The sequence below is a fragment of the Pristiophorus japonicus genome, unplaced genomic scaffold (assembly GCF_044704955.1).
Source record: "Pristiophorus japonicus isolate sPriJap1 unplaced genomic scaffold, sPriJap1.hap1 HAP1_SCAFFOLD_258, whole genome shotgun sequence".
NCBI classification, from domain to species: Eukaryota; Metazoa; Chordata; class Chondrichthyes; family Pristiophoridae; genus Pristiophorus; species Pristiophorus japonicus.
Genome location: NW_027252318.1, coordinates 753,979 through 767,345, shown reverse-complemented (window position 1 = coordinate 767,345; position 13,367 = coordinate 753,979). Strand labels below are relative to the sequence as shown.

General features: G+C 45.9%; 1 protein-coding gene and 1 pseudogene across 2 annotated transcripts in view; both read left to right on the top strand.

The window, feature by feature from the left end:
- Nucleotides 1-7,763, top strand: part of LOC139247115 (zinc finger protein 432-like) — a 92,235-nt gene extending 84,472 nt beyond the window's left edge. For both annotated transcript variants that reach the window (XM_070871524.1, XM_070871525.1), the window contains exon 3: nt 6,000-7,763. In XM_070871524.1, coding sequence (XP_070727625.1) covers nt 6,337-7,290 — 954 coding nt within the window. In that variant the 5' untranslated portion in view covers nt 6,000-6,336 and the 3' untranslated portion in view covers nt 7,291-7,763. The remainder of the gene's footprint in view (nt 1-5,999) is intronic.
- The window catches only part of LOC139247112 (zinc finger protein 432-like), a 521,915-nt pseudogene that overhangs the window by 952 nt on the left and 507,596 nt on the right, over nt 1-13,367 (top strand).

Below are 13,367 nucleotides of genomic sequence, written 5' to 3'. Positions count from 1 at the left end.
CCTCACTGCTACTGTTTGGTGTTCTTTACATAACTCCCACTAGCGTTTTCTGCCCTTTGGTATTCCGTAGCTCCATCCATGCTGATTCCACATCATCCAAGCTAATGTCCTTCCTTACTATTGCGTTAATTTTCTCTTGAACCAGCAACGCCACCCCACCTTCTTTTCCATTCTATCTATTCTTCCTGAATTTTGAATACCCCTGGATGTTGAGTTCCCAGCCTTGGTCACCCTGGAGCCATGTCTCCGTGATGCCAATTACATCATATCCGTTTACAGCGATCTGTGCAGTTAATTCGTCCACCTTATTCCGAATACTCCTCGCATTGAGGCACAGAGCCTTCATAGAAACATAGAAAATAGGTGCAGGAGCAGGCCATTCGACCCTTAGAGCCTGCACCACCATTCAATAAGATCATGGCTGATCATTCCCTCAGTACCCCTTTCCTGCTTTCTCTCCATACCCCTTGATCCCTTTAGTCGTAAGGGCCAGATCTAACTCCCTCTTGAATACATCCAATGAACTCCGACACTCCCTCAGTACTGCCCCTCCGACAGTGCGGCACTCCCTCAGTACTGCCCCTCCAACAGTGCGGGGCTCCCTCAGTACTGCCCCTCCGACAGTGCGGGGCTCCCTCAGTACTGCCCCTCCGACACTGCGGCACTCCCTCAGTACTGCCCGTCCGACAGTCACTCCCTCAGTACTGCCCCTCCCACAGTGCGGCACTCCCTCAGTACTGCCCCTCCCACAGTGCGGGGCTCCCTCAGTACTGCCCCTCTGACAGTGCGGCTCTCCCTCAGTACTGCCCCTCCGACAGTGCGGCACTCCCTCAGTACTGCCCCTCCGACAGTGTGGCACTCCCTCAGTAGTGTACGGTACCCGCCCCTCCCCCACTCACTTCAGGCTTGTCTTTTGAACACACTTTGCCCTTTAGAATTTTGCTGTAATTTGGCCCTACACTTTAACCATCCTACACTTCAATCTATTTTTCCAGTCCACTTTTGCCCAATCTGCCCTCATACCTATGTAGTCTCCATCATTTAAGCTTAGAACGCTAGTTTGAGATCCACATTTCTCGCTCTCCATCTCAATTTGAAATTCAACCATGCTATGATCACTCATTCCAAGGGACTCCTTTATTTGGAGATTGTTTATTAATCCTATCTCATTACACAGGACCAGATCTAAGTTAGCCAGCACTTAAGAGGAGGAGAGGGAGAGGAAACCAGTTATTGTAGAATTAAACCCAGCCAGTGTCAGCACCATCAGGGAAGGGAGAGGGAGGGGAACAAGTGAGTGTAGAACTGAACTCGCCAGATCAAGCTCATTCAGGAGAGGAGAGGGAGAGGAACCAGTGAGTGCAGAACTGAACCTAACCACAGTCAGCACCATCAGGGGAGGAGAGGGAGGGGAATCAGTGAGTGTCGAACTGAACCCAGCCAGTGTCTGCACCATCAAGGAAGCAGAGGCTGGGGAACCAGTGAGTGTCGAACTGAGCCCAGCCAGAGTCAGCACCATCAGGGGAGGGGAGGGAGGGGAACCAGTGAGTGTAGAACTGAACCCAGACAGAGTCAGCATAAGAACATAAGAAATAATAGCAGGAGTAGGGCATACGGCCCCTCGAGTCTGCTCCACCATTTAATACGATCATGGTTGAGCCGATCATGGACTCAGATCCACTTCTCTGCCTGCTCACCCTAACCCCTTATTCCCTTATCGCTTAAGAAATTGTCTACCTCTGTCTTAAATTTATTCAATGACCCAGCTTCCACAGCTCTCTGAGGCAGCAAATTGCACAGATTTACAACCCTTTGAGGGAAGACATTCCTCCTCATCTCAGTTTTAAATGGGCGGCCCCTTATTCTAAGATTATGCCCTTTAGTTCTCGTCTCCCCTATCAGTGGAAACATCCTCTCTGCATCCACCTTGTCAAGCCCCCTCATAATCTTATACGTTTCAATAAGATCACCTCTCATTCGTCTGAATTCCAATGAGTAGAGGCCCAACCCTTCTCAACCTTCCCTCATAGGTCAACCCCCTCATCTCCGGAATCAACCTTGTGAACCTTCTCTGAACTGCCTCCAAAGCAAGTATATCCTTTCTTCGATATAGAAACCAAAACTGCACGCAGTATTCCAGGTGTGGCCTCACCAATACCCCGTATAACTGTAGCAATACTTCAATGTTTTTATACTCCATCCCCTTTGCAATAAAGTTCAAGATTCCATTGGCCTTCCTGTTCACTTGCTGTACCTGCATACTAACCTTTTGTGTTTCATGCAGCAGGAGTCCCCAGGTCCTGGTGTACTGCAAATTTTTATCCATTTAAATAATAACATGCTCTTCGAATTTTTTTCGCCAAACTGCAGAACCTCACACTTTCCAACATTATACTCCATCTGCCGAATTTTTGCCCACTCACTTAGCCTGTCTATGTCGTTTTGCAGTTTTTTTTGTCCTCGCACATTACATTTCCTCCCATCTTGGCTACATTACACTCGGTCCCTTCATCCAATTCATTAATCTAGATTGTAAATAGTTGGGGGCCAAACACTGATTCCTGAACACCAAACACTGGTGAGCCTGAAGGCTTTGTGTCTTAATGCAAGGAGTATCCGCAATAAGGTGGATGAATTAATTGTGCAAATAGATGTTAACAAATATGATGTGATTGGGATTACGGAGACGTGGCTCCAGGATGATCAGGGCTGGGAACTCAACATTCAGGGGTATTCAACATTCAGGAAGGATAGAATAAAAGGAAAAGGAGGTGGGGTAGCATTGCTGGTTAAAGAGGAGATTAATGCAATAGTTAGGAAAGACATTAGCTTGGATGATGTGGAATCTATATGGGTAGAGCTGCAGAACACCAAAGGGCAAAAAACGTTAGTAGGAGTTGTGTACAGACCTCCAAACAGTAATAGGGATGTTGGGGAGGGCATCAAACAGGAAATTAGGGGTGCATGCAATAAAGGTGCAGCAGTTATAATGGGTGACTTTAATATGCACATAGATTGGGCTAGCCAAACTGGAAGCAATACGGTGGAGGAGGATTTCCTGGAGTGCATAAGGGATGGTTTTCTAGACCAATATGTTGAGGAACCAACTAGGGGGGAGGCCATCTTAGACTGGGTGTTGTGTAATGAGAGAGGATTAATTAGCAATCTCATTGTGCGAGGCCCCTTGGGGAAGAGTGACCATAATATGGTGGAATTCTGCATTAGGATGGAGAATGAAACAGTAATTTCAGAGACCATGGTCCAGAACTTAAAGAAGGGTAACTTTGAAGGTATGAGGCGTGAATTGGCTAGGATAGATTGGCGAATGATACTTAGGGGGTTGACTGTGGATGGACAATGGCAGACATTTAGAGACCGCATGGATGAAGTACAACAATTGTACATTCCTGTCTGGCGTAAAAATAAAAAGGGGAAGGTGGCTCAACCGTGGCTATCTAGGGAAATCAGGGATAGTATTAAAGCCAAGGAAGTGGCATACAAATTGGCCAGAAATAGCAGCGAACCTGGGGACTGGGAGAAATTTAGAACTCAGCAGAGGAGGACAAAGGGTTTGATTAGGACAGGGAAAATGGAGTACGAGAAGAAGCTTGCAGGGAACATTAAGGCGGATTGCAAAAGTTTCTATAGGTATGTAAAGAGAAAAAGGTTGGTGAAGACAAACGTAGGTCCCCTGCAGTCAGAATCAGGGGAAGTCATAACGGGGAACAAAGAAATGGCGGATCAATTGAACAAGTACTTTGGTTCGGTATTCACTAAGGAGGATACAAACAACCTTCCGGATATAAAAGGGGTCAGAGGGTCTAGTAAGGAAGAGGAACTGAGGGAAATCTTTATTAGTCGGGAAATTGTGTTGGGGAAATTGATGGGATTGAAGGCCGATAAATCCCCAGGGCCTGATGGACTGCATCCTAGAGTACTTAAGGAGGTGGCCTTGGAAATAGCGGATGCATTGACAGTCATTTTCCAACATTCCATTGACTCTGGATCAGTTCCTATGGAGTGGAGGGTAGCCAATGTAACCGCACTTTTTAAAAAAGGAGGGAGAGAGAAAACAGGGAATTATAGACCGGTCAGCCTGACCTCAGTAGTGGGTAAAGTGATGGAATCAATTATTAAGGATGTCATAGCAGTGCATCTGGAAAATGGTGACATGATAGGTCCAAGTCAGCATGGATTTGTGAAAGGGAAATCATGCTTGACAAATCTTCTGGAATTTTTTGAGGATGTTTCCAGTAAAGTGGACAAGGGAGAACCAGTTGATGTGGTATATTTGGACTTTCAGAAGGCTTTCGACAAGGTCCCACACAAGAGATTAATGTGCAAAGTTAAAGCACATGGGATTGGGGGTAGTGTGCTGACGTGGATTGAGAACTGGTTGTCAGACAGGAAGCAAAGAGTAGGAGTAAACGGGTACTTTTCAGAATGGCAGGCAGTGACTAGTGGAGTGCCGCAAGGTTCTGTGCTGGGGCCCCAGCTGTTTACATTGTACATTAATGATTTAGACGAGGGGATTAAATGCAGTATCTCCAAATTTGCGGATGATACTAAGTTGGGTGGCAGTGTGAGCTGCGAGGAGGATGCTATTAGGCTGCAGAGTGACTTGGATAGGTTAGGTGAGTGGGCAAATGCATGGCAGATGAAGTATAATGTGGATAAATGTGAGGTTATCCACTTTGGTGGTAAAAACAGAGAGACAGACTATTATCTGAATGGTGACAGATTAGGAAAAGGGAAGGTGCAACGAGACCTGGGTGTCATGGTACATCAGTCATTGAAGGTTGGCATGCAGGTACAGCAGGCGGTTAAGAAAGCAAATGGCATGTTGGCCTTCATAGCGAGGGGATTTGAATACAGGGGCAGGGAGGTGTTGCTACAGTTGTACAGGGCCTTGGTGAGGCCACACCTGGAGTATTGTGTACAGTTTTGGTCTCCTAACTTGAGGAAGGACATTCTTGCTATTGAGGGAGTGCAGCGAAGGTTCACCAGACTGATTCCCGGGATGGCGGGACTGACCTATCAAGAAAGATTGGATCAATTGGGATTGTATTCACTGGAGTTCAGAAGAATGAGAGGGGACCTCATAGAAACGTTTAAAATTCTGACGGGTTTAGACAGGTTAGATGCAGAAAGAATGTTCCCAATGTTGGGGAAGTCCAGAACCAGGGGTCACAGTCTGAGGATAAGGGGTAAGCCATTTAGGACCGAGATGAGGAGAAACTTCTTCACCCAGAGAGTGGTGAACCTGTGGAATTCTCTACCACAGAAAGTAGTTGAGGCCAATTCACTAAATATATTCAAAAGGGAGTTAGATGAAGTCCTTACTACTCGGGGGATCAAGGGTTATGGCGAGAAAGCAGGAAGGGGGTACTGAAGTTTCATGTTCAGCCATGAACTCATTGAATGGCGGTGCAGGCTCGAAGGGCTGAATGGCCTGCTCCTGCACCTATTTTCTATGTTTCTATGTTTCTATGTTTCCTGCAGCACCCCACTGGTTACTGATTGCCAACCCGAGAATTTATCTCGACTCTCTGTTTTCTTTTAGTTAACCAATCCTCTATCCATGCGAATATATTACCCCCAACCCCGTGAACTCTTATCTTGTGCGGTAACCTTTTATGTGGCACCTTGTCAAATACCTTCTGGAAGTCCAAATACACCACATCCACTGGTTTCCCTTCATTCACCCTGTTCCTCAAAGCCAGAGTCAGCACTTTTAGGGGAAGAGAGGGAGGAGAACCAGTGAGTGTAGAACTGAACCCAGCCAGAATTGGTGGTGAAAACTGGGAGTGGAGGAGAAACAGTCTAGAAATGTGCGATGGGTTTGGATTTCAGCACAGCAGGAGGGACAATGTGTGGGATAGGAATTTACAGCTTTGGAAGAACAAGAGAGGAAAGAATGTTCCATGGAAACTAGTTGTGTCTATCCTGAATTTCTGTCTTGTACTGACAGCGATGAGTTTTATTATCTCCTTTTACAGAATATTAGAAGGGGAGATTTTCAGAGAGGAAACACAAACCAAACATCACGTCAAGATCTGACGGAGTCAATCGATTCATCAGGACCTGAATATCATCGGCCTTTGAAAGTGGAAGGAGAAATGTTTGCCTGTTCTGCCTATTGGAAAAGATTTCAAACATCAGTGTGACTGGAAAAGCACCGAGACACACACACACCCGAGTGAGTGTTCCAGTGCACTGCCTGCGGAAAGAGCTTTAACCAATTAAACAGCCTGAAAAATCATCGCACCATTCAAAGCGCGAAGAAACTGTAAACGTGTTGTGTGCGTGGGCGAGGCTTCAACCCATCGTCCAACCATGGAGAGTCACAAGGATACCCGCACCATGGAGAAACCGTGGGAATGTGGTGACTGTGGGAAGGTATTCAGATCACCGTCGATGCTGGAACTTCATCGACGCAGTCACACTGGGGAGAGGCCGTTCACCTGCTCCGAGTGTGGGAAGGGATTCACTGGGTCATCCCAACTTGTAGCTCACCAGCGAGTTCACTCCGGGGAGAGACCGTTCATCTGCTCTGAGTGTGGGAAGGGATTCACTTGTTCATCCCAACTGCTGAAACACCAGCGAGTTCACACTGGGGAGAGGCCGTTCATGTGCTCAGAGTGTGGGAAGGGATTCACTTGTTCATCCCAACTGCTGAAACACCAGCGAGTTCACACTGGGGAGAGGCCATTTACCTGCTCTGAGTGTGGGAAGGGATTCACTTGTTCATCCCACCTGCTGACACACCAGCGAGTTCACACTGGGGAGAGACCGTTCATGTGCTCAGAGTGTGGGATGGGATTCGTTACTTCAGCCACCCTGCTGACACACCAGCGAGTTCACACCGGGGAGAGGCCATTCACCTGCTCTGAGTGTGGGAAGGGATTCACTCGGTCATCTGAACTCCTGAAACACCAGCGAGTTCACACTGGGGAGAGGCCGTTCACCTGCTCTGAGTGTGGGAAGGGATTTACTCAATCATCCAACCGGCTGACACACCAGCGAATTCACACTGGGGAGAGGTCATTCACCTGCTCCAAGTGTGGGAAGGGATTCACTTGTTCATCCGACCTGGTGAAACACCAGCAAGTTCACACTGGGGAGAGGCCATTCACCTGCTCTGAGTGTGGAAAGCGATTCACTCGTTCATCCACCCTGCTGACACACCAGCGAGTTCACACTGGGGAGAGGCCATTCACCTGCTCTGAGTGTGGGAAGCGATTCACTCGGTCATCCCACCTGCTGAGACACCAGCGAGTTCACAAGTGACTGCAGGGTTTGGAATCTGCTGTTATTGCTGCTGTTAATCACATCCCGACTGAATCATGTTCATTCTGACAGTTGGGGTTTGTTTCTGCTGATGTTAATAACCCTATAACTGGGCTGGACTTTAATATTCTGGATATATTGCAGATTGTGTTCTCGGGGCTGCAGTGTCCATTTAAGAAACGCTGTGTGTTATCTTTCCCCTTAATTCAGCAACTCTCAACAGAAAGTTAGTTTGCAATAAAATTATGAACTTTTACTTCAATCCTAAATTGATTTTTGGTACAAAATCTGCAATAGTGTGTGAAAGTTTCTACTGAATAAAATGTCCAATTAGAAAGAGCTTGCTGATGATTCTTACTGACTTGCACATTGCACACAGTGGCCCCTCCATTATCCACCAGAAAGAAAGGGAATGGGAATTGGTGGGGAATCCGTGTCCCTAAATGTTGCTCCTCCCGTCTGGTGTAGCAATCCCCTCGGCACGGGAATAGAGACAAGTCCAGACCAAAACTATGCGCAGTACTCCAGGTGTGGTCTTACCAACACCCTGTACAGGTGTAGCAGGACTTCCCTACTTTCATACTCCATCCCCCTTGCAGTAAAGGCCAGCATTCCATTTGCCTTCCTGATTACTTGCTGTACTTGCATGCTAACTTTTTGAGTTTCAGGTACAAGAACCCCCAGATCCATCTGTACAACAGCATTTTGCAATAGTCCTCATTTAAATAATAATTTTGTTTTTTCGTTTTCCTACCAAAGGGGATAACCTGACATTTTACCACATTATGGTCCAACTGCCAGATTTTTGCTCGCTCACAGAAACATAGAAAATAGGTGCAGGAGTAGGCCATTCGGCTCTTCGAGCCTGCACCACCATTCAATGCTTTCTCCCCATATCCCTTGATCCCTTTAGCTGTAAGGGCCACATCTAACCCCCTTTTGAATATATCTAACGAACTGGCCTCAACAACTTTCTGTGGTAGAGAATTCCACAGGTTCACAATTCTCTGAGTGAAGAAGTTTCTCCTCATCTCAGTCTTAATTGGCTTACCCCTTATCCTTAGACTGTGACTCCTGGTTCTGGACTTCCCGAACATCCGGAACATTCTTCCTGCATCTAACCTGTCCAATCCCCTCAGAATTTTATATGTTTCCAATGAGATCCCCTCTCATTCTTCTAAATTGCAGTGAATATAAGCCTAGTCGATCCAGTCTTTCTTCATATGTCAGTCCTGCCATCCCAGGAATCAGTCTGGTGAACCTTCGCTGCACTCCCTCAATAGCAAGAATGTCCATCCTCCGATTAGGAGACCAAAACTACACAATATTCAAGGTGTGGCCTCACCAAGGCCCTGTAGAACTGCAGTAAGACCTCACTGCTATACTCAAATCCTCTCGCTATGAAGGCCAACATGCCATTTGCCTCCTTCACTGCCTGCTGTACCTGCATGCCAACTTTCAATGACTGATGTACCATGACACCCAGGTCTCGATGCACCTCCCCTTTTCCGAATCTGTTACTATTCAGATAATATTCTGCCTTCATGTTTTTGCCACCAAAGTGGATAACCTCACATTTATCTACATCATACTGCATCTGCCATGCATTTGCCCACTCATGCAACCTGTCCAAGCCACCCTGCAGCCTCTTAGCATCCTCCTCACAGCTCACACTGCCACCCAGTTTAGTGTCATCTGCAAACTTGGAGAGATTACATTCAATTCCTTCATCTAAATCATTGATGTATATTGTAAATAGCTGAGGTCCCAGCACTGAACCTTGCGGTACCCCACTAGTCACTACCTGCCATTCTGAAAAGGACCCATTTATGCCTACTCTTTGCTTCCTGTCTGCCAACCAGTTCTCTATCCACGTCAATACATTACCCCCAATACCATGTGCTTTAATTTTGCACACTAATCTCTTTTGTGGGACATTGTCAAAAGTCTTTTGAAAGTCCAAATGCACCACAGCCACTGGTTCTCCCTTGTCCACTCTACTAGTTACATCATCAAAAAATTCAAGAAGATTTGTCAAGCATGATTTCCCTTTCATAAATCCATGCTGACTTGGACCAATCCTGTCACTGCTTTCCAAATGTGCTGCTGTTACATCTTTAATAATTGATTCCAACATTTTCCCCACTACTGATGTCAGGCTAACCGGTCTCTAATTCCCTATTTTCTCTCTCCCTTTTTTAAAAAAGTGGTATTACACTCGCTACCCTTAAATCCATAGGAACTGATCCAGAACCGATAGAATGATGGAAAATGACCACCAATGCATCCACTATTTCTAGGGCCATTTCCTTAAGTACTCTTGGATCCAGACTATCAGGCCCTGGGGATTTATCGGCCTTCAATCCCATAAATTTGTGTAACACAATTTCCTGACTAATAAGGATTTCCTTCAGTTCCCCCTTCTCGCTAGACCCTCGGGCCCCTAATATTTCTGAAAGGTTATTTGTGTCTTCCTTAGTGAAGACAGAACCAAAGTATTTGGTCAATTGGCCTGCCATTTCTTTGTTCCCCATTATGAATTCACCTGATTCTGACTGGAAGCAATTTATGTTTCTTTTCACTAATCTTTTTCTCTTCATACATCAATAGAAGCTTTTGCAGTCAGTTTTTATGTTTCCTGCAAGCTTCCTCTCAGATGTTGCCTGACCTGCTGAGATTTCCAACAGTTTGTTATTATTTCAGATTTCAACATCTGCAGTATTTTGCTTTTGTATTAAGAAAGAAAGACTTGCATTGATATAGCGCCTTTCATGTCCACCAAACGTCTCAAATGCTTTACAGCCAATGAAGTACTTTTGGAGTGTAGTCACTGTTGTTATGTGGGAAACGCGGCAGCCAATTTGAACACAGCAAGCTCCCACAAACAGCAATGTGATAAATGACCGGATACCCTGTCCATGTTATATTGGAAGATCGAGGTATGTTATGGCAGATCAGGGCCATAAAAGGAGCAGCGTGCGGCCCAGGGAGCAGCGTGGAGGCATGCAGCTTCAGGGAGCAACGCGAGCTGTGAAGGCAACAAAGAGTGACGTCATCAAGGTCCAGGTTGATGATTGGACCGTGGGTCAGTGCAGCAGGAGCGGCGAGGGACGTGATTGGGGCCCAGGAGAGGTGTGAGTTCGGGGCCCAGGGGCAGCACGGGCCAGCCCACACTGATATGTGTGCGCACTAGGTCCATGCAGCAGAGCTGGTCTCCATTCGTCCTGGTTAATCCTTGCCACTGGACCAAGACCTAGCTCTGTCAAGCCCGTGTGGTGGCTGGTGTGCAACGGCCACTACACGTTAAAAAAATCCATGCACAGGCATCTTCCTCCCTTCAGGATGTAGTTCGGGACATCCAGTATTTTGCCAATGACCGATGATTCCACATCATCCAAGCTAAGGTCCTTCTTACTATTGTGTTAATCTCCTCTTTAACCAGCAACACTACCCCACCTCCTTTTCCTTTCAGTCTAACCTTCCTGAATATTGAGTTACCAGCCTTGGTCACCCTGGAGCCATGTCTCCGTAATCCCAATTACATCATATCCGTTAACAGCTATCTGCACCTTATTATGAATGCTCCTCACATTGAGACACAGTCTTCAGGCTTATTTTTTAACACTCTTTGTTCTTTTAGAATTATGTTGTAATGTGGCCCTTTTTGATTTTTGCCTTTGATTTCTCTGCCCTCCACTTTTCCTTATCTCCTTTCTACCTTTTGCTTCTGCCCCCATTTTACTCTGTCTCCCTGCATAGATTCCCATCCCCCGGCTGTATTAGTTTAAACCCACCCCAACAGCACTCGCAAACACTCCCCCTAGGACATCAGTTCTGGTCCTGCCCAGGTGCAGACCGGTTGTCATGGTCCCACCTCCCCCAGAACTGGTTCCAATGTCCTAGGAATTTGAATCCCTTCTTCTTGCACCATTCCTCAAGAAACGCATTCATCTTAACTATCCTGCTATTTCTACTCTGACTAGCACGTGGCACTGGTAACAATCCTGAGATTACTACCTTTGAGGTCCGACTTTTTAAATTAACTCCTAGCTCCCTAAATTTAGCTTGTTGGATCTCATCCCATTTTTTACCTACATCGTTGGTACCTCATTATCCTATCTATATCCCTTTCTAGATTATTTGCATCTTCCTCACAACTTGGTTTCCCACCTATCTTTGTATCATCAGCAAATTTGACTGTGTTACACTTGGTCCCTTCATCCAAGTCATTAATATAAATTGTAAATAGTTGAGGCCCCAGCACTGATCCCTGCAGCACCCCACTAGTTACAGTTTGCCATCTGGAAAATGACCCATTTATACCGACTCTCTGTTTTCTGTTACTTAGCCAATCCTCTATCCATTCTGATATATTACCCCCAACCCCGTGAGCTCTTAGCTTGTGCAGTAACCTTTTGTGTGGCACCTTATCGAATGCTTTCTGGAAATGCAAATATACAACTTCAACTGGTATTCCTTTATGCACTCTGCTCATTACATCGCCAAGCAACTCCAGCAAATTTATCAACCATGATTTCCCTTTCATAAAACCATGCTGAATCTGCTTGACTGCAACATGATTTTCTAAATGTCCTGCTACTAATTCCTGAATGATGGATTCCAGTATTTTCCCAATGACCGATGGTAGGCTAACTGGTCTATGGTTTCCTGCTCTCTGCCTCCCTCCTTACTTGAATAGGGGTGTTACATTTGCAGTTTTCCAGTCTGCTGGGACCTCTCCAGAATTCAGGGAATTTTGGTAGATTACAACCAGTATATCCACTATCTCTGCAGCCACTTCTTTTAAGACCTTAGGATGCATGCCATCAGGTCTGGGGGATTTGTCCACCTTTAGTCCCATTTGTTTGCTGAGTACTTTATCTCTAGTGATAGTGACTGTTTTAAGTCCCCCCTCACACCACCCTGACCACCGCAATAGCTCCTTGATTATGGGATGTTTTTAGTGTCCTCTACCGTGAAGAATATTACAAAATATTTGTTCACAATCTCTGCCATATCCGTGTTTCCCGTTATTAATTCTTTAGTCTAATCCTCTAAGGGACCAACGTTTACTTTCGCTACTCATTTCCCTTTTATATACCTGTAGCTGCTCTTACTGCCTGTTTTTATATTTCTTGCTAGTTTGTTCTAATGCTATCTTTTCTGTCTTTATCATTTTATTGTCGTCCTTTGCTGATTTCTAAAAAATTCCCAATCTTCTGGCCTTCCACTGTCTTTCACAACATTATATCAGACAGGAGGGGATTGGTGTCTGACTGTGGGGTTGGTTTATATCAGACAGGAAGGGATTGGTGTCAGTGACTGTGAGGTTGGTTTATATCAGACAGGAGAGGATTGGTGTCAGTGACTGTGGGGTTGGTTTTTTCAGACAGGAGAGGATTGGTGACATGGAATCATTGCAGTTTACAACACAGAATGAGGCCATTAGGCCCATCATGTCTGTGCAGCCGAAAAAGAGCTATCCAGCCAAATCCCACTTTCCAGCTCTTAGTCCGTCGCCCTGTAGGTTAATGCACTTCCAGTGCATATCCAAGTACTTTTGTAAATGCGATGAGGGTTTCTGCCCCAACAATTCTTTCAGGCAGTAAGTTCCAGATTCCCATCTCCCTCTGGAGGTTATGCTGGAACTGTGTAAAACACAAGTTAGGACACAGCTGGAGTACTCACACAGTTCTGATCATTACATTACCCTATTGGGCCAGCCCTTGCTCACCCTATTGGACCAACATGGGCTCACCCTATTGGACCAGCAGAGAAAATCAGCAGCTCATTTAGTTTATTCTCACTCTGCGCACAGCGGGTGCAGAACTGAACCCAACCTTGTAAGCTGGCAATGCATCATTACAGTCACACTGGGGAGAGGCTGTTCACCTGCTCTGAGTGTGGGAAGGGATTCACTCATTCATCCAACCTGCTGAGACACCACCAAGTTCACAAGTGGCTGCAGGGGTTGGTTTCTACTGTTACTGCTGCTATTAATCACATCCTAACTGAATCATGTTCATTCTGTCAGTTGGGGATTGTTTCTGCTGATGTTAATAATCCCTATAACTGGG